This window comes from Nerophis ophidion, linkage group LG18, assembly GCF_033978795.1.
Source record: "Nerophis ophidion isolate RoL-2023_Sa linkage group LG18, RoL_Noph_v1.0, whole genome shotgun sequence".
NCBI classification, from domain to species: domain Eukaryota; kingdom Metazoa; phylum Chordata; class Actinopteri; order Syngnathiformes; family Syngnathidae; genus Nerophis; species Nerophis ophidion.
The window spans coordinates 45,230,627-45,257,215 of record NC_084628.1 but is presented as its reverse complement, the minus strand read 5'-3'; the positions used below and the strand labels follow the sequence as shown (position 1 = coordinate 45,257,215).

Sequence of the window (26,589 nt, the reverse complement as noted above, 5' to 3'; positions counted from 1 at the left end):
ATTCCCGCTTCCGCCATCCTAGTCACTGCCGTTGTGTCCTTGGGCAAGACACTTTACCCACCTGCTCCCAGTGCCACCCACACTGGTTTAAATGTAACTTAGATATTGGGTTTCACTATGTAAAGCGCTTTGAGTCACTAGAAAAAAGCGCTATATAAATACAAATTCACAAAATTCATTTATCTGCTCAAAACTGGGTAACAGTTTTATCTAGACTCCCATCCGAGTCACAAACACGCATCGCTGAGGTGGTTGTGACCCCCAACATGTAGGAGACGGATGGCGACGTGCAGGTAAGAATTCTTGAATGAGAAGTGCAGCGGAGCACGCGGTGCACGTTCGCCAAAGCAAGGTAGCATGCAACACAGATGGCTGACATCTGTCAGTTCACAACACTCTTCAGGCTGGAATATGAAGAAGCCTGATTGGCAACCACACCCAGGCGTGCTCAGGATGCCAATCAGAGACAGGTGAGGGAGACAGCGCTCAGGGAAAGAAAGTGGAATTAAAACATTAAAGCTGGGCAGGAAATACTGTAAAAGTAGAGATGTCCGATAATATCGGTCGATAAAAGCTTAGAAATGTGATATCGGAAATTATCGGTATCTGTTTCAAAAAGTAGAATGCATGACCTTTTAAAACGCTGCTGTACGGACGTAGGGAGAAGTACAGAACGCCAATAAACCTTAAAGGCTCAATCATATAATACCTACTGCTTTTCACACACACAAGTGAATGCAAGGCATACTTGGTCCACAGCCATACAGGTCACACTGAGGGTGGCCGTATAAACAACTTTAACACTGTTACTGTCAGGCTTGTCCCTGACAGTTTGTTTGTGTTCTAGTTTTTTTCTCTGTGTGTGTAGTATTTCCTGTCTTGTCAGCGCTCTTATTTTGTTGGTTTCCAGCCTTCCTCCCTGAGTGCTGTTTCCCTTCAGCTGCGGCTCATTGACACCCGGCCACACCTGGTGTCAATCAGCCCTCTCTGTCATGATCCACGTCTTTTTTTTTTTTTTCCCAAGATGGCGCTGCTGTAGTGGGCTGCTGTAGGCAGGAGCTCTGTGCTCTTGTATCATCCTTTTGTGTTTCCCTCTTGTTTTCATGTGTTATTATATTTTTTTGCATTTTGGTCCGGGACCCTTTGGGACTGTGTGACAAGGGGTGGCACTTTCGTGGACTCTGCGTTGCTTTTTTTGTGGACTTCTGGATCTGCCTCCCGGGAGCCTTTTGGCCATGGAGACCAGCTGCAGGGTCTCTGCTACACCAAATTCTGTTTGGAGGGACTGGAGGAGATGCGGATGAGGGGACAGGACTGTGGAGCTAGCACTGAGCTACTGGGACGGGGAGGCTTCGCGGTGTCTCGACTGGGTGAGCAGGTGTCGGACACCTCAGTCACCTTGGACGTATCCTCGCTCATCCATGCGGACTGGACACTGGCCGAGAGTGGAGTCGGCTGTCTTGGTTGCTTTGTTGGGTCTGCTCCTGTCTCTAGCCATGCTCCCTCCTCCCCGGCAGACGATGGCGTGGAACACCGCAGAGGCCACCACAGTGGATATGTTTCTTTTACTTTTTATTCATAGCTGTATGTAGAAGTGTCTAGTTGTATCTGCTGCTTTAATGTCTTTAATGTCCTTTGTGTTCTTTAATGTTTGATGTTTCCCTCTTACACACATGGAAGAGGGATGTGTACTATGGCTATGAGTCGTTGTTGTTGTTTTTTTTTGTTTTGTTTTTTTTCCCTTGGCCTCAGTCTGCACCCCCACTCCAGGGCCTAGGCTAAGACCGATTTTTAAATTTTATTTTAATCTTCTATTTCCCCCCCCGCCACCCCCTCTTGTTTACCTGTATCTCGTCTTTTTTGTAAGGGGCGCTGGAAGCCGGCAGACCCGTCAGCGATCCTGTTCTGTCTCCCTGTAATGTTTGTCTGATCTTGAATGGGATTGTGCTGAAAATTGTAATTTTCCTGAAGGAACTCTCCTGACGGAATAAATAAAGTACTATCTATCTATCTATCTATATTCTGGTTTTGGTTCTGTTTGTTATCACATTCTGTCTAGTATTTTCTCTCCTCAGTTCTTTGTGGCACTTCCTGGTTTATTTCTGTTGTCCTAGCAACGCACTTGTGTCACCTGCCTTCCGTGTGATCACGCACACCTGCCTCCTGATTTATCTCCCTATATATGCCCGCCTATGTTTGACATTTAGTCTTGGACTCTTGCTTGCTACACGCAACAGCTGACGCCGCTCTTCCAACAATCCCCACCTAGTACCAACCTCGTCACGTCCGTTGTGTCCTGAGCAAGACACTTCAGCCTTGCTCCTGATGGGTGCTGGTTAGCGCCTTGCATGGCAGCTCCCTCCATCAGTGTGTGAATGTGTGTGTGAATGGGTAAATGTGGAAGTAGTGTCAAAGCGCTTTGAGTACCTTGAAGGTAGAAAAGCGCTATACAAGTACAACCCATTTATCATTTATTGTGGTACATCTATTTTTGTATACTTGTTAGCTTCTATGCTATTTTGTTTGTTTATGTCCCTAGCTTCCACGCTAGCGCCCTTTGTTCTTTCTAGCTCCCAAGCTAGTTCTGTTGGTTTTTGGTTAGTGCCTTTGTGCAAGTGTTTTTGTTCTTAGTTTGTTTTATTATATGAATAAATTATTATTCCTACCTTTACGCTGTGTTCCATCTTCGCTGAACCCGCGAGAGAACAACTCCTCACCACAATGCCACCGAAATGTCACACTCTCCTAATTTTACCTGCTTTTGTCCTCCAGTCAAGGCTGGATTATTGTATTGTCGCTCCTGTCGTGTCGTGTCTTTGCAGCGAAGCGGTAAGCTATTTTTCGGTAGCTGTTTGTAGCTTACTTTTTTTTGTTCCCTGCTTCCAGTTTGTTTTCATTCTGTTTCCTGCTCGGTATCTTCTAGCTCCCATGCTAGCTCATTTAGTTTGTTATCCGCCTTGTGCACGCCTTTTGTTTGTACCCTTTTGTTAGGTTTTGTCTTAGTGTTTTATTAAATCATGTTTTCTTATTCAATGCCCGCCTCCATCTCTGCATCTTGGGGTTCATCGCAAACTAACTCAGACAGTTACAAATATGCGCCACACTGTGAACCCACACCAAACAAGAATGACAAACACATTTCGGGGGAAAATCCGCATCGTAACACAACATAAACACAACAAAACAAATACCCAGAACCCCTTGCAGCATTAACTCTTCTGGGACGCTACAATATACACCACCCCAACCCTGTCCATCTCAACCTCCTCATGCTCTCTCAGGTAGAGCATGTCCCAAATTCCAAGCTGCTGTTTTGAGGCATGTTAAAAAAAATAATGCACTTTGTGACTTCAATAATAAATATGGCAGTGCCATGTTGGCATTTTTTTCCCATAACTTATAAATAAATAAATGGGTTGTACTTGTATAGCGCTTTTCTACCTTCAAGGTACTCAAAACGCTTTGACACTACTTCCACATTCACCCATTCACACACACATTCACACACTGATGGAGGGAGCTGCCATGCAAGGCGCCAACCAGCACCCATCAGGAGCAAGGGTGAAGTGTCTTGCTCAGGACACAACGGATGTGACGAGGTTCGTTCTAGGTGGGATTTGAACCAGTCACCCTCGGGTTGCGCACGGCCACTCTCCCACTGCGCCACGCCGTCCCTTAAATAAATCAACTTGAGTTGATTTATTTTGGAAAACCTTGTTACATTGTTTAATGCATCCAGCGGGGCATCACAACAAAATGAGGCATAATAATGTGTTAATTCCACGACTATATCAGTATATAACGGAATCGGTCATTTAGAGTCAGACAATATCGGATATCGGCAAAAAAGCCATTATCCGCCATCTCTACCTTTTGGTTCTTAAAAAAATATATTTTGGTTTTCAATGAGAAAAAAAAAGGTCTCCACTTGACATCCAAGAGTATTTTCTTAATTAGTATTTAAAGTCTGGACTATTTCTTTCTTGGCGTAACAATATTTTCCTCCCAAGAGGTGAAGTTTTTGTCACGTGCTTCACATTCGACCAATCAGGTAGCTGCGCAGATCCAAGATAACGACGTCAACGACGTCTAGCGAGGAAGAGGAAAATACTCTAAACCAGCTGAAACACCTTAAAGGCCTACTGAAAGCCACTACTAGCGACCACGCAGTCTGATAGTTTATATATCAATGATGAAATATTAACATTGCAACACATGACAATACGGCCTTTTTAGTTTACTAAATTGCAATTTTAAACTTTTTGCGGAAGTATCCTGCTGAAACGTCGCGGTATGATGACACATGCGCGTGACGTCACGCATTGTAGAGGACATTTTGTTCCAGCACCGTTCACAGCTATAAGTCATCTGTTTTCATTGCATAATTCTACAGTATTCTGGACATCTGTGTTGCCGAATCTTTTGCAATTTGTTCAATGAATAATGGAGACATCAAAGAAGAAAGCTGTAGGTGGGAAGCGGTGTATTGCGGCCGCCTTTAGCAACACAAACACAGCCGGTGTTTCATTGTTTACATTCCCGAAAGATGACGGTGAAGCTTTACAATGGAACAGAGCGGTCAAGCGAACACGTTTGGATTGGACCACACACACAAATGGTAAATGGGTTGTACTTGTATAGCGCTTTTCTACCCCTTTTTAAGGAGCCCAAAGCGCTTTGACAGTATTTCCACATTCGCCCATTTACACACACATTCACACACTGACGGCGGGAGCTGCCAAGCAAGGCGCTCACCAGGTCCCATCAGGAGCAAGGGTGAAGTGTCTTGCCCAAGGACACAACGGACGTGACTAGGATGGTAGAAGTACAGTGTATTATGCAGCGATCATTTAGAAAGATCGTGTTTCACAGAGGGTCCCTTGCGAAGGGCAGAGATGGGCATCGCCACCACCCGTCGACTGGTGCTGAAAAAAGGTGCGGGGCCGACCTTCAGGTTGTACAGGTACGACCATATAATCTCACTAAAACACTAGTAACACAATAAACAGATAAAGGATTTTCCAGAATGATCCTAGTAAATGTGTGTAATAACATCTGAATCGCTCCCACTGCCCTAGTTTTTTTTTTCTTTCTTTTTTTCTAGTGCTTCACTCTTACTTTCCTCATCCACAAATCTTTCAACCTCGCTCAAATTAATGGGGAAATCGTCGCTTTCTCGGTCCGAATCGCTCTCGCTGCTGGTGGCCATGATTATAAACAATGTTCAGATGTGAGGAGCTCCACAACCCGTGACGTCACGCGCACATCGTCTGCTACTTCCGGTACAGGCAAGGCTTTTTTATTAGCGACCAAAAGTTGCGAACTTTATCGTGGATGTTCTCTACTAAATCCTTTCAACAAAAATATGGCAATATGGCGAAATGATCAAGTATGACACATAGAATGGACCTGCTATCCTCGTTTAGATAAGAAAATGTTTGAAAAAAGAACAACAAAATATGCTACATGCATGTTACATCTGTAAGGAATGAAGTGGTGAAAGATTTTACTATCACAAGGTGGGATACTTACAGGAATCGTTTAAAACGGTGGCTTTGCTGTGATGGCGAGTCTCATAAAGTAGCCAAGACATTCAAATCCTGTATCGATGTGGAATTTAAAGATATTCTACGACTGTATATATCGGTATCAGTTGATATCGGAATCGGTATTTAAGCGTAAGACAATATCAGAATATCGGATATTGGCAAAAAAGCCATTATCGGACATCTCTATGTAAAAGTAACCTAAGGAGGAGAATAAAAAAACTAAGGAAACAAAGAATATTGTTAGAACTGACTGGCAGGTCGTGACAATCTGTGTGTATCTTAAAGTGAAATTTGCTCATTTCCTCTCTCAATTTTGCACTGGCGTATACACTGCCCTGATCACTGACCAAATAACAACCTTTGCCGCACTTCAGGTAACCATCCACAGTTAAGTAAGGAAGCATGTATGGTCAAAATAAAAAGCGTAATTCACATGATTAATGCAATATTTGTTTTTAATGCCTACTGAAATGAGACTTTCTTATTTAAACGGGGATAGCAGGTCCATTCTATGTGTCATACTTGATCATTTCGCCATATTGCCATATTTTTGCTGAAAGGATTTAGTAGAGAACATCGACGATAAAGTTCGCAACTTTTGGTCGCTAATAAAAAAAGCCTTGCCTGTACCGGAAGTAGCAGACGATGTGCGCGTGACGTCACGGGTTGTGGAGCTCCTCACATCTGAACATTGTTTACAATCATGGCCACCAGCAGCGAGAGCGATTTGGACCGAAAAAGCGACGATTCCCCCATTAATTTGGGCGAGGATGAAAGATTCGTGGATGAGGAAAGTGAGAGTGAAGGACTAGGGGGAAAAAAAAAAGACTATACAGTGGGAGCGATTCAGATGTTATTAGACACATTTACTAAGATAATTCTGGAAAATCCCTTATCTGCTTATTGTGTTACTAGTGTTTTAGTGAGATTATATAGTCATACCTGAAAGTCGGAGGGGTGTGGCCACGGGTGTGGTGACCGCCAGTGTCTCTAAGGGAAGCCACGTTTCTTGACGAGACGAAGCAAAGGCAGCCGGTCGGGCCGGGCTGATCTTTTTTTCCCCCTCCTCCACGGTGGAAGCATCCCAGGTTCAGGGGCGGCGGGTCAGAGGAGGCAAGAGAGTCTCAGCTGCCTCTTTGACAGCTGCACGAGGAACGACGCAAGCTCCGCTCATGTCTACGGTAAGAGCAGACTTATTACCACAATTTTTTCACCGAAACCTGCCCGTTGACATGTGGTAGAGAACCATGTTTGCTTGACTGCTCTGTTCCATAGTAAAGCTTCACCGTCATCTTTCGGGAATGTAAACAAGGAAACACCGGCTGTGTTTGTGTTGCTACAGCCGGCCGCAATACACCGCTTCCCACCTACAGCTTTCTTCTTTGACGTCTCCATGATTAATTGAACAAATTGCAAAAGATTCAGCAACACAGATGTCAGGAATGCTGTGTAATTATGCGGATAAAGCAGACTACTTATAGCCGTGATCGGTGCTGGAAGAAAATGTCCGCTACAATCCGTGACGTTTTCAACAGGATACTTCGCGGGAAATTTAAAATTGCAATTTAGCAAATTAAAAAGTCAGTATTGGCATGTGTTGCAATGTTAATATTTCATCATTGATATATAAACTATCAGACTGCGTGGTTGCTAGTAGTGGCTTTCAGTAGGCCTTTAATCACATGAATTAACTCATTAATCTTGACCGCCATACTGATTTTTTTTTTTCTGATTGTTAATTCTATAAACATTTTGTTACTGTGCAAAATTGTTATTTAAAACCAGACTGAAACAATATTGCTAAATGATATAGTGATGCCTCTACCTGGAGGCTTGTTATACAAAGTGGACAAACACCAACAAGCAGTCTGGGATTGCAATAGCAGCCTTTGGCATTTCATCCTAACTTCTTTCTGTTCTCCTTCAAGGAAGTCTTGCAATTACCAAATACCAAACATAGAAGAAGTGTAATTGTATTATCTACTTACCATTTTCGCTGCAAATGACTCTCCATGCTTTGATGACAGACACACACAAGTCCTGGCTGCTCGGGTCATTTGTTTCCTGCAACAAGCAACTGTGGATGAAAAAAAATGTGTATTGTTTTCTTCCAACTGATTAGGTATGACACAAATCAGTAACTAAATGATTCTGGAGGGATCCAATACAAAACACTCTTAAAATGTCTGCATTTAAAGCAGGGGTGTCCAAACTTTTTCCACTGAGGGCCGCACACGGAAAAATTAAAGCATTTTGATATTATTTATTTTCAAACCATAACAAAATATATGTATTTCACCTTTAGGGGTCCCGGGAACCATAAAGGGTCTCAGTTAATAAAATGTTAAAAATAAGTCAAATTTGTATTATTATTTTTTATTTAACGCTTACAGTAAATCTCTATATTTAAAAAAAAGAAAAAAGGTTTTATGGCATTTCTGTCAAAAAAATTTGTTTTACATATTAAAACTGAAATATGCAGTATTTAGTAATTAGAGCCCTAAAAGGTCAATCAATAATGCAGGACACCATTAATTTGAATTATTTTATATTTTTGAGTAATCACAGTGAAAAGTTAAATAAAATACACTAAATATATTTGGAATCCAAAAGGTGCCCCAGTCAGAAAGTGTTACATTTTTATTATTTTTATTTTTTTAAACTTTCAACACTTAAGTTACGAGATCAACTTCAGATATATCTGTCGATTTTACGTTTCAACTATTTTTTGGTTTGTTTTATGCTCTTTTGTCTAAGAAAACTTTGATTTTATATGGCAAGTGCACAATATATGCAATATTTACCACATAAAACATTTTAAAATGAAACTAATTGGAGCTTTGAAAATAATTCATTATAACATGGATTTTTTTGTCATTATTATTTTTTTGAGCAATGGCAAAAAAATAAATAATTGATTGATTGAAACTTGTAAATAGTAGATTGCACAGTACAGTACAATTGACCACTAAATGGTAACACCCGGATAACTTTTTCAACTTATTTAAGTCGGGGTCCACATTAATCAATTCATGGTAAAGATGGTTTTTACATGGTAAAATAAAGACAAAAGTAACAAAAAAACAGCCTGCATTCAGCTTTGTGTCAACATTGCAACTTTTCTCGATAGATTTCACCTCATAATGTTCTTTTTTATTTTTGCAATAGCATTTCCAGAATGTGTGTGGGGCCGGTAAACAATTAGCTGCGGGCCGCAAATGGCCCCCGGGCCGCACTTTGGACACCCCCTATTTAAAGAGACAGGTTGGTTTATTATTATGCTAATGATTTCCTTGCATTTTGGGATCCCCAATAGACCTAAAACTGTTTATTTCTTTGAATAATCACACTTGAGTTATGAGTAAATTACTTGCTTGCTTAATTTAAATCAACTTGGGAAAAAAAACATTTGGACGCGAATGCATTTTTATTGTCAGAATGTCATACAAGACCTGTCTTTAAAATGATTTACTTTAACACACATCATTCAAAGCAGGGGTGTCCAAAGTGCGGCCCGCAGGTCATTTTTTTAACGCCCCCAGAGCACATTTTAAAAATATTCTGGAAAAAAATGAACAACATAAAAAGTGGTATAAAAGAGCAAACAGGTGAAATGTAACAGGAACATGTTGCAATGTTTACTCTAATAACACAAAGCTGCCATGCAGGCTATTTCTTTCTTAAAAAAAAAAACAAATAGTGAATCAAATTCAATTATGAATTATTGACCAATTCAAGGCTCCAATTATGTCATACTAAATATTCCACTTTGAGATATTTTTTGGGGCAAATGTTGGATATTTTGTGTTTGCCATATAAAAAACTGAGCTGTTTTTTTGTTGTTGTTTTTTTTCAAAAAAGGGCCTAAAACGAACAAACAAAAAACATAAACAACAAAAAAAAAACGTATAATTGATGGATAGATCTGAAGTTGATCTCGAGACCATTGTGTTAAAAGCAAACAGTAAAAAAAAAAAAAAAATCATAATTTATTTTTTAACACTTTAATGAGTAAAACCTCTTTGGATCAGTGTCTTTTGTTTTTAAGTGTCATTGCAAAAAAAAACAATAGTGAATTAAAATCAATGGTGTTATGAGTTGTTGACCTTTTTAACGGTATATAATCTCAATCTTTCTACTTAAAAATTGTATTGGGTGAAAATATTGTATATTTTGTGTTTTTTTCCATGAAAAAAACACGGTCTTCTTTGACAAAAAGAGCATAAATCTTTAAAAACCTCATATTGACATATAGACCTAATGTTGATCTAGAGATTCAAAACTTCCATCCACCCATCCATTTTCTACCGCTTATTCCCGTTGGGATCGCGGGGGGTGCTGGTGCCTATCTCAGCTACAATTTGGCGGAAGGCGGGGTACACCCTGGACAAGTCCCACCTCATCGCAATCCAGCTCCTACCTGCAATTCCAGCTTGTCCTTAGTCCTCGTGCATCCGGGGGTGACACAACGCGCATCATTATGCGTTCCAAACGTGACCAAAAACTACCACAAAGGCAAAACTATGGATATGAACCAAAAGACTCGCTAAACGTGACATGAATAAACAAAACTTACTTGGAAGGAAATGAGCAGAGCGATACATAACCAGAGTGAACAGAGCATGGAGCAACAACAATGACGCCAGCCCGACTGCCTGGCAACTACAAGCTTAAATAATAGTGACATGATTAACACAGGTGCGTGAGTCCTAAACAAATCAGGTGCGTGAGTACAAATGATTACAGGTGAACTGATCGGTCGTCATGGTGACAAAACAACGGAGCGTAAACAGGAACCAAAAAGAGTCTTAAACCAACAGGACATAACGAAACAAAACGTGACTACAGAACATGACATTATTAGTGAGAATGTACTTATTTTAAGGTTTTTTGGTGTTCTTTGAGGTTAGCTAATTTTACTTGTTTTGGAAATTCTTGACCAGCCAAATGTTCCTGTTCTATTGGCAGATAATTTTGCTTAGTTCCACTAAAATACCCCTCATTTTTGTATTCTTGTTTTTGAACACTGACTTTTTGCAGTGTACTGAACATGTGTGTCTATCTGTCTGTCAAAAAGCTCCGCTGAGAGCCGACAACCCAGCTGTCCCGGCGGTCTTCTTACCTGCGCACAGCGTCATTGCCGTCAATGATGCTGAAACCATCGTGCAGCCTGAAAAGTGTCTGGCCAGTGCCTGTTAGGGCGAGACAACAGAGAGGGGTATTTCATTAAATGCAGTCTTGTTTTGAGAGACTTTTAAAGGCCTACTGAAATGAGATGTTCTCATTTAAACGGGGATAGCAGGTCCATTCTGTGTGTCATACTTGATCATTTCGCGATATTGCCATATTTTTGCTGAAAGGATTTAGTAGAGAACATCGACTATAAAGTTTGCAACTTTTGGTCGCTAATAAAAAAGCCTTGCCTGTACCGCCTGACGTCACGGGTTGTAGGGCTCCTCACATCCTCACATTGTTTACAATCATAGCCTGCAGCAGCAAGAACTATTCGGACCGAGCAAAGATGAAAGATTCATGGATGAGGAAAGTTAGAGTGAGGCACTAAAAAAAAAAAAGCTATGGCTCCGGGCGGCGGCAGTGGTAGCGTTTCAGATGTAATTAGACACATTTACTAGGATAATTCTGGAAAAATCCCTTATCTGCTTATTGTTTTAATAGCGTTTTAGTGAGATTCTAAAGTCATACCTAAAGGTCGGACGGCTGTGGTGAACGCCAGTGTCTCAGAGAGAAGCCAATGGAGGAGCCAAGATCACAGATGTCTTTTTGACAGCTGCTGCAGGAAGTCCCATAATCCACTGAAGTGTCCGGTAAGAGCTGACTGAATATCAAAACTTTCCCATCCAAAAACTTGCTGGTTGACGTGAGAAACATGTTCGCTTGACCGCTCTGTGTTAAAGCTTCACAACAAAGAAACACCGGCTGTGTCTCGGTGCTAAAGGCAGCTGCAATCCACCGCTTTCCACCAACAGCATTCTTCTTTGACGTCTCCATTATTAATTGAACAAATTGCAAAAGATTCAGCAACACAGATGTCCAAATTACTGTGTAATTATGCGATGAAAAGAGACGACTTTTAGCCGTGTGTGGTCATCATTCTGCGACGTTTTCAACAAGAAACTCCGCGGGAAATTTAAAATTGCAATTTAGTAAACTAAACAGGCCGTCCTGGGTATGACGTTAAACTACATCCAGGCATGAGATGAGAGGTTGTGTGTGGGGTTAGTGAGTCCCAACTAAGGTCTATAAAATGCACACAAAGAACCGTTTGCACCTTCTCTTGTGACTGGCGGGCGGTCAGCGCCATAAAGCTGAGCAGGCCCCTGGTAAATGGGGCGCGGACAACCAACAGGACAGACTGAGTTCAACAGCCCAGTAAGGCAATTAATCTAGAACAGGGGCGCTCACACTTTTTCTGCAGGTGAGCTACTTTTCAATTGACCAAGTCGAGGAGATCTACCTCATTCCTATTTATAATTTATATTTATTTATTTATGAAAGAGACATTTTTGTTAACAAGTTAATGGTGTTTAATGATAATACAAGCATGTTTAACACACATAGATTCCTTTCTTTCATGAAGACAAGAATATAAGTTGGTGTATTACCTGATTCTGATGACTTGCATTGATTGGAATTAGACAGTGGTGCTGATAACGTCCGCATTTTCAAATGGAGGAAAAAAAAAAAGTCCTCCTTTCTGTCCAATACCACATGAAAGTGGTTGGATTTGGCATCTCATTTGTCCAACTTGCATACTGGTTTTTAAACACTTTGTTATGAGAGTAGCATATGTGTGTGGCCTTTTAATGTCTGGCAGCAGGTGAGTGACGTCAGTGAGTGTGCGGGTGGGCAAGCAAGTGAGAAAGCGCTCGCTGAGGGCGGGGGAGAAATACATTGGCATCAAACTCCGTAGCTTGCTAGCTTTCTGAGACTCTTATTTTGTTAGCACAGGCAGGATGAAACAGGTCTTTTATGGTGAAGACAGGAACTGTGCAGTCGCTCTTTAGAGTTTTGTCTCTAGAAATAAAATGTGTTTCTCTGCGTCCGCCCTGTTAGTGATTTTTTTTCTTAAATATGAGCTCGCAGCAGCCAGCGTCATCTCACAAGATCCTCGGGTGCCGAGAATGTCAAACAACTGACGAAAGTGAAGTCTTGGTATGATTGATGATTGATCATTTTTATGTCTATTTTTTAATGCCTGGCTTGAGATCGACTGACACACCCTCCGAGATCGACCAGTCGATCGCGATCGACGTAATGCCCACCCCTGATCTAGCAGAAGGATCTCTGATATAAAATACCCCTTCCAACCCACACCAAGCCAGCGTGGAAGGTGTAGGCTAATAACCAGCATGAAAAGTACGCCAAGAAGATGGCAAGAAACATGCTGAGGCTTTCGTCCAGCAGTGGACTGACAGCGGCTGATGATGATGATGATGAAACCGGCCGTATTGGCATGTGTTGCAATGTTAATATTTCATATTTGATATATATGGTTGTGATCAAAATTATTCAACCCCCACACAATTTTGGTGTTTTAGCAAGTTGGACATTTATTCGGTATTATTAGTGATTCCTAGAGCTCAAAAAAAGTCTGCGGGCTATAGAGCGTTTTCCGTTCGGGCTCCAGTACTCTGGAATTCCCTCCCAGTAACAGTTCGAGATGCTACCTCAGTAGAAGCATTTAAGTCTCATCTTAAAACTCATCTGTATACTCTAGCCTTTAAATAGACCTTTTTAGACCAGTTGATCTGCCGCTTCTTTTCTTTCTCCTATGTCCCCCCCTCCCTTGTGGAGGGGGTCTGGTCCGATGACCATGGATGAAGTACTGACTGTCCAGAGTCGAGACCCAGGATGGACCGCTCGCCTGTATCGGTTGGGGACATCTCTACGCTGCTGATCCGCTTGAGATGGTTTCCTGTGGACGGGACTCTCGCTGCTGTCTTGGAGCCACTATGGATTGAACTTCCACAGTATCATGTTAGACCCGCTCGACATCCGTTGCTTTCGGTCCCCTAGAGGGGGGGGTTGCCCACATCTGAGGTCCTCTCCAAGGTTTCTCATAGTCAGCATTGTCACTGGCGTCCCACTGGGTGTGAATTCTCCCTGCCCACTGGGTGTGAGTTTTCCTTGCCCTTTTGTGGGTTCTTCCGAGGATGTTGTAGTCGTAATGATTTGTGCAGTCCTTTGAGACATTTGTGATTTGGGGCTATATAAATAAACATTGATTGATTGATTGATATTTTGTTTATAGTCATATCCAATAAAGATGTGTCAAATAGACAAATGCAACTTAAATAGTAACACTGTATTTTACCAAATACCAAAAAAAGGAAATTTTTCTTAATATCTCATTGACAAAATGATTCAAGCCCCTAGTTCCATGCATCTTTAGTACTTAGTAGAACACCCTTTGGCAGTAATGACATCCTTCAAAGGTGATACATAAGCTTCTTGCAAACATCTACAAGTATTTTAGCCCATTCCTCTTGGGCAAAGGCCTCCAGTTCATTCATATTCTTGGGCTTGCGTGCTGCAACTGCCTTCTTCGAGTCCCACCACAGCTTTTTTAGAAGATTTAAGTCTGGCGACTGTGAAGGCCACTCCAGAGTCTTCCAGCCCTTCTTCTGCAACCACTCTTGATGTTGATTTGGAGGTATGCTTGGGATCCTTGTCCTGTTGGAAGGTCCAACGTCTCCCAAGCCTCAGCTTCGCCACTGACTTCATGACATTTGCAGCTAATATATCCTGCTAGGAAATAGAATTCATAATGCCTTGAACGCGCTGGAGATTCCCGGTACCTGAGGCAGAGAAACAGCCCCAGAGCATGATTGACCCCCCACCATGCTTAACAGTAGGCAAGGTGTTCTTCTCTTTGTAAGCTTCATTTTTTCTCCTCCAGACATAACGCTGATTCATAGGCCCAAAGAGTTCCAGTTTTGTCTCATCACTCCATAGAACAGTTTCCCAAAACCTTTGGGGTTTGTCCAGATGATTTTTGGCATACTGGAGTCTATTTTCTTGTGCCTGGTAGTCAGAAGTGGGGTGCGCCTGGGAGTTCTGTCATGGTGGCCTTCATCTCGTAGTGCGCCTTATTGTCTGGGACGAAACCTGCGTTCCCCCCTCTGCAATGTCCTGTTGTAGTTCCTCAGCCACTGTACGCTTCAAATACCGGACAGCAGTTGCACACAGCATCCTCTTTCTACCACGCCCAGGTAGTGTTTCCACTGTGCCTTTAGCTTTAAACTTGCGAATTATGCTCCCAACTGTGTCTCTGGGAATGTGTAATGTCTTTGTTGTTTTCTTATATCCATATCCTTTCTTATGAAGAGAAATTACCTCCTCTCTTGACTTCCTTGACCACTCCCTGGACTTCACCATGTTGCAAATACACCATTGACCATCTACAAGAAGCTGAGCGTCACAGTCTTTTTCAATCAGTTTAATTGTTGCTCGCTATGGTTCTATTCACATCTACAGGTGTTTTCAACACCTGATTAAAAATACCTTATTCAAATTCTGTTCTTAAGAGTTATGATCTTCAAGGGGTTGAATAATTTTGTCAATGAGATATTAAAAGAAATGACACTGATTGGTATGTTACAAAATATATTGTTGTAATTCAAGTTGCATTTGTCTATTTAATGCATCTTCATTTGATATGACTATAAACAAAATACGGAATAAATGTCCAACTTGCTAAAACACCAAAATTGTGTGGGGGTTGAATAATTTTGATCACAACTGTAAACTATCAGACTACGTGGTCGGTGGTAGTGGGTTTCAGTGGGCCTTTAAGATTACCTAGATGTCTACAGTGAAGGAGGTCCAATTCCTCACCCAAAATGAAATGCATTACATGGTAAGCTGAAGCGAGAAGTCAGTATCTTTAATGGTGTGATGTCAACTCTGCTGAGATGCATTCAGTGCTGAGTTATATTCAGTAAGTCTTCTCCTTTTTATTGAATGGCACTGTCAAACCGCTATTATATCTCTCAGCAGCAATCTAAATGAAGAAAAAGGCCAGTGCAGTGCAACGAGAAATGTACAAACCCCGTTTCCATATGAGTTGGGAAATTGTGTTAAATTTAAATATAAACGGAATACAATGATTTGCAAATCATTTTCAACCCATATTCAGTTGAATATGCTACAAAGACAACATATTTGATGTCAAAACCTTGGGAAAGGTGGAAATAAATGCTGTTAAAGTTGAAGAATGCTCATCAGACACTTATTTGGAACATCCCACAGTTGTGCAGGCTAATTGGAAACAGGTGTGTGCCATGATTGGCTATAAAAACAGCTTCCCAAAAATGCTCAGTCTTTCACAAGAAAGGATGGGGCGAGGTACACCCCTTTGTCCACAACTGCGTGAGCAAATAGTCAAACAGTTTAAGAACAACCTTTCTCAAAGTGCAATTGCAAGAAATTTAGGGATTTCAATATCTACGCTCCATAATATCATCAGAGAATCTGGAGAAATCACTCCACGTAAGCAGCATGGCCGGAAACCAACATTGAATGACCGTGACCTTCCATCCCTCAGACGGCACTGTATCAAAAACCGACATCAATCTCTAAAGGATATCACCACATGGGCTCAGGAACACTTCAGAAAACCACTGTCACTAAACACAGTTGGTCGCTACATCTGTAAGTGCAAGTTAAAGCTCTACTATGCAAAGCGAAAGCCATTTATCAACAACATCCAGAAACGCCGCCAGCTTCTCAGGGACCGATATCATCTACGATGGACTGATGCAAAGTGGAAAAGTGTTCTGTGGTCTGACGAGTCCACATTTCAAATTGTTTTTGGAAATATTCGACATTGTGTCATCCGGACCACAGGGAAATCAAGGAAATTCTCCCCGTGACTGCGTGGGTTCCCTCCGGGTACTCCGGCTTCCTCCCACTTCCAAACACATGCACCTGGGGATAGGTTGATTGACAACACTAAATTGGCCCTTAGTGTGTAAATGTGAGTGTGAATAATGTCTGTTTATCTATGTTAGCCCTGTGATGAGGTGGTGACTTGTCCAGGGTGTACACAGCCTTCAGCTCGAATGTAGCTGAGGTAGCCACCAGCGCCCACCGCGACCCCAAAGGGAATAAGCTGTAGAAAATGGATGGATGGATCGTTTTAAAAGTGCTCCTCCTCTGGTCAACATATGAAATAACAAGTTTGTGTAAGAAATTGAAATGCGTCCCCTTTGGCCAAAATTAATTAAAAAAAAAACTAAATAAATATGTATAAAGAGACATACTGTAACAACTTGAAGTTAATAATGAAGATTAAAAAACAAATCAACAATAAATTGGCCCTAGTTAGTGAATGTGAGTGTGAATAATGTTTGTTTATCTATGTTAGCCCTATGATGAAGAGGCGACTTGTCCAGGGTGTATCTCACCTTCCGCCCGATTGCAGCTGAGGTAGGCACCAGTGCCCCCCACGACCCCAAAGGGTATAAGCGGTAGAAAAATGGATGGATGGATCGTTTTAAAAGTGCTCCTCCTCTGGTCAACATATGAAATAACAAGTGTGTGAAAGAAATTGAAATGCGCCCCTTTTGGCCAAAATTTATTTAAAAAAACATAAATAAATATGTATATAGAGACATACTGTAACAACTTGAAGTTAATAATGAAGATTAAAAAACAAATATCAACAATAATTTGGTCCTAGTGAGTGAATGTGAGTGTGAATAATGTCTGTTTATCTATGTTAGCCCTGTGATGAGGTGGTGACTTGTCCAGGGTGTACACAGCCTTCAGCTCGAATGTAGCTGAGGTAGCCACCAGCGCCCACCGCGACCCCAAAGGGAATAAGCTGTAGAAAATGGATGGATGGATCGTTTTAAAAGTGCTCCTCCTCTGGTCAACATATGAAATAACAAGTTTGTGTAAGAAATTGAAATGCGTCCCCTTTGGCCAAAATTAATTAAAAAAAAACCTAAATAAATATGTATAAAGAGACATACTGTAACAACTTGAAGTTAATAATGAAGATTAAAAAACAAATCAACAATAAATTGGCCCTAGTTAGTGAATGTGAGTGTGAATAATGTTTGTTTATCTATGTTAGCCCTATGATGAAGAGGCGACTTGTCCAGGGTGTATCTCACCTTCCGCCCGATTGCAGCTGAGGTAGGCACCAGTGTCCCCCATGACCCCAAAGGGTATAAGCGGTAGAAAAATGGATGGATGGATCGTTTTAAAAGTGCTCCTCCTCTGGTCAACATATGAAATAACAAGTGTGTGAAAGAAATTGAAATGCGCCCCTTTTGGCCAAAATTTATTTAAAAAAACATAAATAAATATGTATATAGAGACATACTGTAACAACTTGAAGTTAATAATGAAGATTAAAAAACAAATATCAACAATAATTTGGTCTTAGTGAGTGAATGTGAGTGTGAATAATGTCTGTTTATCTATGTTAGCCCTGTGATGAGGTGGTGACTTGTCCAGGGTGTACACAGCCTTCAGCTCGAATGTAGCTGAGGTAGCCACCAGCGCCCACCGCGACCCCAAAGGGAATAAGCTGTAGAAAATGGATGGATGGATCGTTTTAAAAGTGCTCCTCCTCTGGTCAACATATGAAATAACAAGTTTGTGTAAGAAATTGAAATGCGCCCCCTTTGGCCAAAATTAATTAAAAAAAACATAAATAAATATGTACATAGAGACATACTGTAACAACTTGAAGTTAATAATGAAGATTAAAAAACAAATATCAACAATAATTTGGTCCAGTAAGTGAATGTGAGTGTGAATAATGTCTGTTTATCTGTGTTAGTTAGCCCTATGATGAGGTGGTGACTTGTCCAGGGTGTACACCGCCTTCCGCCTGAATGCAGCTGAGGTAGGCACCAGCGCCCCCCGCCACCCCAAAGAGAATAAGCGGTAGGAAATTGATGGATGGATCGTTATAAAAGTGCTCCTCCTCTGGTCAACATATGAAATAACAAGTATGTGTAAGAAATTGAAATGCGCCCCCTTTGGTCAAAATTAATTTTAAAAAACATAAATAAATATGTATATGGAGACATACTGTAACAACTTGAAGTTAATAATGTTAATTAAAAAACAAATATCAACAATAATTTGGTTCTAGTGAGTGAATGTGAGTGTGAATAATGTCTGTTTATCTGTGTTAGTTAGCCCTATGATGAGGTGGTGACTTGTCCAGGGTGTACACAGCCTTCAGCTCGAATGTAGCTGAGGTAGGCACCAGCGCCCCCCGCCACCCCAAAGGGAATAAGCGGTAGGAAATGGATGGATTTTAAAAGTGCTCATCCTCTGGTCAACATATGAAATAGGTGTGTGAAAGAAATTGAAATGCGCCCCCTTTGGCCAAAATTAATTTTAAAAAACATAAATAAATATGTATATAGAGACATACTGTAACAACTTGAAATTAATAATGAAGATTAAAAAACAATTAACGAACAATAAATTGGTCCTGGTGAGTGAATGTGAGTGTGAATAATGTCTGTTTATCTATGTTAGCCCTATGATGAGGTGGTGACTTGTCCAGGGTGTACACTGCCTTCAGCTCGAATGTAGCTGAGGTAGGCTCCAGTGCCCACCGCGACCCCAAAGGGAATAAGCTGTAGAAAATGGATGGATGGATCGTTTTAAAAGTGCTCCTCCTCTGGTCAACATATGAAATAACAAGTTTGTGTAAGAAATTAAAATGCGCCCCCTTGGGCCGAATTTTTTTTTTTAAAAACCTAAATAAATATGTATATAGAGACATACTGTAACAACTTGAAGTTAATAATGAAGATTAAAAAACTAATATCGACAATAATTTGGTCTTAGTAAGTGAATGTGAGTGTGAATAATGTCTGTTTATCTGTGTTAGCCCTATGATGAGGTCGCGACTTGTCCAGGGTGTACACTGCCTTCAGCTCGAATGTAGTTGAGGTAGGCTCCAGGACCCCCCGCGACCCCGTAAATGGACAAGCGGTAGGAAATGGATGGATGGATACCAACACAAAAAAAGTAATTACCTAAAAGTGTACCTTTTTTATATTTGCATAGTATATATATATCATAATAATGTTGTAAATATAAATCTTTATATATCTAGAAATGATAGTCCTAAAGAGGTAGGCATTTTTCGGAGGTCTCAAGAAGGTAACAAATACAAGAACGTGTGTGTGTGTGTGTGTGTGTGTGTGTGTGTGTGTGTGTGTGTGTGGTGTGTGTGTGTGTGTGTCAAAAATGACCATTTTTCTGAAATAAAACTAAATAATAAATATAGGAGGCGAGGACAGTGATGGATTACATGCAAACGGTAATGTCTGCCTTTCGGGCAATAAGGCTATAAAAGAGTTGGTGAACACTTTCAAAGTCAATTGTTGTGTCACACTTCTAAGGGCGGTTGCAGCGACATGTGTACAAGGAGAAAATGCAGCCTGAAGGTTGTTGGGTAAATTACTTCTTTTAATTAGACGACAAACTATCCATTTTTCGCCCGATGACAAACCCCCGTTTTTTTGTTTATAATTTTAATATTTGGGGAGCTTGCAGTGCATTAAACTTCGACTCAGACTGAGACAAACATTAAAGGCCTACTGAAATGAGATTTTCTTATTTAAACGGGGATAGCAGGTCCATTCTATGTGTCATACTTTAACATTTTGCGATATTGCCATATTTTTGCTGAAAGGATTTAGTAGAGAACATCGACGATAAAGTTCGCAACTTTTGGCCGCTAATAAAAAAGCCTTGCCTGTACCGGAAGTAGCAGACGATGTGCGCGTGACGTCACGGGTTGTGGAGCTCCTCACATCTGAACATTGTTTACAATCATGGCCACCCGCAGCGAGAGCGATTCGGACCGAGAAAGCAACGATTTCCCCATTAATTTGAGCGAGGATGAAAGATTTGTTGATGAGGAAAGTGAGAGTGAAGGACTAGAGAGAAAAAAAAAGACGAAGGCAGTGGGAGCGATTCAGATGTTATTAGACAAATTTACTAGGATAATTCTGGAAAATCCCTTATCTGCTTATTGTGTTACTAGTGTTTTAGTGAGATTATATCAATCAATCAATCAATGTTTATTTATATAGCCCCAAATCACAAATGTCTCAAAGGACTGCACAAATCATTACGACTACAACATCCTCGGACGAACCCACAAAAGGGCAAGGAAAACTCACACCCAGTGGGCAGGGAGAATTCACATCCAGTGGGACGCCAGTGACAATGCTGACTATGAGAAACCTTGGAGAGGACCTCAGATGTGGGCAACCCCCCCCCTCTAGGGGACCGAAAGCAATGGATGTCGAGCGGGTCTAACATGATACTGTGAAAGTTCAATCCATAGTGGCTCCAACACAGCCGCGAGAGTTCAGTTCAAGCGGATCCAAGACAGCAGCGAGAGTCCCGTCCACAGGAAACCATCTCAAGCGGATCAGCAGCGTAGAGACGTCCCCAACCGATACAGGCGAGCGGTCCATCCTGGGTACCGACGAGCGGTCCATCCTGGGTCTCGACTCTGGACAGCCAGTACTTCATCCATGGTCAATCGGACCGGACCCCCTCCACAAGGGAGGGGGGGACATAGGAGAAAGAAAAGAAGAGAAGCGGCAGATCAACTGGTCTAAAAAGGAGGTCTATTTAAAGGCTAGAGTATACAGATGAGTTTTAAGGTGAGACTTAAATGCTTCTACTGAGGTAGCATCTCGAACTGTTACCGGGAGGGCATTCCAGATATGGTCGTACCTGTACAACCTGAAGGTCAGCCCCGCACTTTCCTTCAGCACCAGTCGACGGGTGGTGGCGATGCCCATCTCTGCCCTTTGCAAGGGACCCTCTTCTAAACACGATCTTACACTTGCATAACACACTGTACTTTGTGTGTGTGGTCCAATCCAACCGTGATCGCTTGACCGCTCTGTTCCATAGTAAAGCTTCACCGTCATCTTTCGGGAATGTAAACAATGAAACACCGGCTGTGTTTGTGTTGCTAAAGGCGGCCGCAATGCACCGCTTCCCACCTACTGCTTTCTTCTTTGATGTCTCCATTGTCCATTGAACAAATTGCAATAGATTCAGCAACACAGATGTCCAGAATACTGTGGAATTTCGCGATGAAAACAGACGAGTTAATAGCTGGGAACGATGCCTAAACAAAATGTCCACGACAATCCGTGACGTCACGCGCACGCGTCATCATACCGAGACGTTTCAGCCGGATACTTCAGCGGGAAATTTAAAATTGCAATTTAGTAAACTAAAAAGGCCGTATTGGCATGTGTTGCAATGTTAATATTTCATCATTGATATATAAACTATCAGACTGCGTGGTCGCTAGTAGTGGCTTTCAGTAGGTCTTTAATGCGTCAAATTGAGAGGCAGTGCACCTCAACTAACAAGCTTAGTTGGGTCTATGACAGAGCTCTTAACTCAAAACAATTGTATCTCAAATCAACATGTACCAATAAAATGATTGAAATCCATTTAAGTAGTGCTTGACCCCACCTCCAAAACTACTTAATTTTAACATGTAACATGCAATGCAAAAACTGAGATCTAAGTAAGATTAAATATCTGAAATAAGGGTGATATTTGCTTATTTTCTGTCTGATAAGATAATTATTCTCACTAAGCAAATTTTATATTAGTGTTTTACTTGTTTTAAGTGTTTTGGTCCTAAGTGATCTCAGTAAGATATTACAGCTTGTTGCTGAGATTTGATGACCTATATTGAGTAAAACATGCTTGAAACTAAAATATCAACTGTTGCAAAAGTGTGTCATCAACACTCACAAGTATAAAATTACTTTTTTTAACGTAATAATTTCTTATTTCAAGCATGAAATAAAGTCATGACTTTGACACAATTGTGTCTCAAATCAAAGCAGTTGTATTTTCAATTAAACAATTAAAAATACATACTCATATAGTATTACAGTTGTTATTAGTGAGAATATACTTATTTTAAGGTATTTTTGGGTTCATTGAGGTTAGCTCATTTTACTTGTTTTGGAAAGTCTTGACATGCCAAATGTTCTTGTTCCATTGGCAGATTATTTTGCTTAATTCAAATAAAAAACAACTCTTTTTTGTATTTTTGTTTCTTGTTTTTGAACATTGACTTTTTGCAGTGTGCCTTTTAATAATAAAAACAAACTTTTTGATAAGTACTATTGTCAAAAAAAACCAATACAATAGAATGCTGATTATCGGTCCTGCTAGACACCGACCTCTATTTAATAATACAACTCTAACATTAGACAACCAAACAATTAAACAAGGCAACACGGTAAAGAATCTGGGTGTTATCTTTGACCCAACTCTCTCCTTTGAGGCACACATTAAAAGCGTTACTAAAACGGCCTTCTTTCATCTCCGCAATATCGCAAAAATTCGCTCCATTCTGTCCACTAAAGACGCTGAGATCATTATCCATGCGTTTGTTACGTCTCGTCTCGATTACTGTAACGTATTATTTTCGGGTCTAGCATTAAAAGATTACAGTTGGTACAAAATGCGGCTGCTAGACTTTTGACAAGAACAAGAAAGTTTGATCACATTACACCTGTACTGTATATATCTTTATATACATACATGTATACCTGTACTGGCTCACCTGCACTGGCTTCCTGTGCACTTAAGATGTGACTTTAAGGTTTTACTACTTACGTATAAAATACTACACGGTCTAGCTCCATCCTATCTTGACGATTGTATTGTACCATATGTCCCGGCAAGAAATCTGCCTTCAAAGGACTCCGGCTTATTAGTGATTCCCAAAGCCCAAAAAAAGTCTGCGGGCTACAGAGCGTTTTCATTTCGGGCTCCAGTACTCTGGAATGCCCTCCCGGTAACAGTTCGAGATGCCACCTCAGTAGAAGCATTTAAGTCTCACCTTAAAACTCATTTGTATACTCTAGCCTTTAAATAGACTCCCTTTTTAGACCAGTTGATCTGCCGTTTCTTTTATTTTTCTCCTATGTCCCACTCTCCCTTGTGGAGGGGGTCCGGTCCGATCCGGTGGCCATGTACTGCTCGCCTGTGTATCGGCTGGGGACATCTCTGCGCTGCTGATCCGCCTCCGCTTGGGATGGTTTCCCGCTGGCTCCGCTGTGAACGGGACTCTCGCTGCTGTGTTGGATCCGCTTTGGACTGGACTCTCGCGACTGTGTTGGATCCATTATGGATTGAACTTTCACAGTATCATGTTAGACCCGCTCGACATCCATTGCTTTCCTCCTCTCCAAGGTTCTCATAGTCATCATTGTCACCGACGTCCCACTGGGTGTGAGTTTTTCCTTGCCCTTATGTGGGCCTACCGAGGATGTCGTAGTGGTTTGTGCAGCCCTTTGAGACACTAGTGATTTAGGGCTATATAAGTAAACATTGATTGATTGATTGAATGTACTATTAATAATTATAGTAGTTTTATGAAGTAACCCATCCATCCCTTTTCTAACGCTTTTCCTTTTAAGGGGTAGGAAGGCGGTGTACACCCCGGACAAGTCGCCACCTCATCGCAGGCCCAACACAGATAGACAGACAACAAACACACCTATCCATCAATCCATTTTCTACCGTTTATTCCCTTTGGGGTCACGGGGGGCACTGGTCCCTATCTCAGCTACAATCCGGCGGAAGGCGGTGTACACCCTGGACAAGTCGCCACCTCATCGCAGGGCCAACACAGATAGACAGACAACATTCACACACTAGGGACCATTTAGTGTTGCCAATCAACCTATCCCCAGGTGCATGTCTTTGGAGTTTTAGGAAGTAATGTAATGATAATGTACAGCATTATCAATAGAAGCAGGGAGGTAATAGGTTCCATTTTTATATTCTTTGGTATGATTGGCCAGGTTTGAACTCACGACCTACCGATCTCAGAGCGGACACTCGGAGCAGGTATAGCTTGCAACTACTCCCTGGAGATAGCTTCCCCCATAGTTTAGCTATATTTAATCTGGAGTAACTACAAACCCTGTTTCCATATGAGTTGAGAAATTGTGTTAGATGTAAATATAAACGGAATACAATGATTTGCAAATCATTTTCAACCCATATTCAGTTGAATATGCTACAAAGACAACATATTTGATATTCAAACTGATAAACATTTTTTTTTTTGTGCAAATAATCATTAACTTATTAATTTAATGCCAGCAACATGTGACAAAGAAGTTGGGAAAGGTGGCAATAAATACTGATAAAGTTGAGGAATGCTCATCAAACACTTATTTGGAACATCCCACAGGTGTGCAGGCTAATTGGGAACAGGTGGGTGCCATGATTGGGTATAAAAGCAGCTTCCATGAAATGCTAAGTAATTCACAAACAAAGATGGAGTGAGGGTCACCACTTTGTAAGCAAATTGTCGAACAGTTTTAGAACAACATTTCTCAACGAACTATTGCAAGGAATTTAGGGATTTTACCCTCTACGGTCCGTAAAATCATCAAAAGCTTCAGAGAATCTGGAGAAATCACTGCACGTAAGCGATGATATTAGGGACGGTACTGCATCAAAAACTTGACATCAGTGTGTAAAGGATATCACCACATGGGCTCAGGAACACTTCAGAAAACCACTGTCAGTAAATACAGTTGGTCGCTACATCTGTAAGTGCAAGTTAAAACTCTATTATGCAAAGCAAAACCCATTTATCAACAACACCCTGAAACGCCGCCGGCTTGGCTGGGCCCGAGCTCACCTAAGATGGACTGATGCAAAGCTAAAAGGTGTCCTGTGGTCTGACGAATCCACATTTCAAATTATATTTGGAAACTGTGGACGTGGTGTCCTCCAGAACAAAGAGGAAAATAACCATCGGGATTGTTCTAGGCGCAAAGTTCAAAAGCCATCATCTGTGATGGTATGGGGTGCATTAGTGCCGGAGGCATGGGTAACTTACACATCCGTGAAGGCACCATTAATGCTGAATGGTCCATACAGGTTTTGGAAAAACACATGTTGTCATCCAAGCAATGTTATCATGGACGCCCCTGCTTATTTCAGCAAGACAATGCCAAGCCACGTGTTACAACAGCGTGGTTTCGTAGTAAAAGAGTGTGGGTACTTTCCTGGCCCGCCTGCAGTCCAGACCAGTCTCCCATCGAAAATGTGTGGGACAGTAAAATACGACAGCAGAGACCCCGGACTGTTGAAGGACTGAAGCTCTACATAAAACAAGAATGAGAAATAATTCCACCTTCAAAACTTCCACAATTAGTTTCCTCAGTTCCCAAACGTTTATTGAGTGTTGTAAAAAGAAAAGGTGATGTAACACAGTGGTGAACATGCCCTTTCCCAACTACTTTGGCAGATGTTGCAGCCATGAAATTCTAAGGTGATTATTATTTGCAATAAAAAATAAAGTTTATGAGTTTGAACATCAAATATGTTGTCTTTGTAGAATATTCGACTGAATATGGTTTGAATAGTATTTGCAAATCATTGTATTCCGTTTATATTTACATCTAACACAATTTCGCAACTCATACGGAAACGGGGTTTGCAGAATCTTATTTTACTCGATTTTCTCGGTAGCTCGCCCATCACTGTCATAAATCAGTGCATACGCTGGCCCAACAACTGACCTAAAATATTATAATATACATTCATATATACAGCATCAACCTTTAATATGCATCTTATTTTACCACAGTTCGATTCCCCCATCCACTTCTTACCAATAAACAAAACCAATAATACCAATACTCCCCATTGCCAATTGAGGAAATTAAATGAAATTAAATGTCCATCCTTACAGTAGTAATATGTCCATTTAACCACACTACACATGTCTTCCACATGTCTTGTGTTGCATTGAAGAGCTTCTCCAGTATGGAAAACCTTCTGACCGAAGCTGACTGTTGTTGCCCTGAATCACATATGAGCAGCAATAATGGTCGCCATGCTCCGAGGACTCCGGTCTATCTCCAGGACCTGGATCTAGGTTGTCATAAATTTACAGAGTCGACGAACAGGTATTACCATTCATTGCTCCCTCTCGCCCACTCGGGGAGCG

The 26,589-nt window shown here is 41.2% G+C and overlaps 1 protein-coding gene across 2 annotated transcripts in view; it reads right to left on the bottom strand.

Moving 5' to 3' along the window:
* Nucleotides 1–26,589, bottom strand: part of LOC133537264 (tetratricopeptide repeat protein 12-like) — a 101,949-nt gene that overhangs the window by 51,681 nt on the left and 23,679 nt on the right. For both annotated transcript variants that reach the window (XM_061878241.1, XM_061878240.1), the window contains exons 10-11: nt 10,672–10,741; nt 7,538–7,626 (exon numbers count right to left, since the gene is read on the bottom strand). In XM_061878241.1, coding sequence (XP_061734225.1) covers nt 7,538–7,626; nt 10,672–10,741 — 159 coding nt within the window. The remainder of the gene's footprint in view (nt 1–7,537; nt 7,627–10,671; nt 10,742–26,589) is intronic.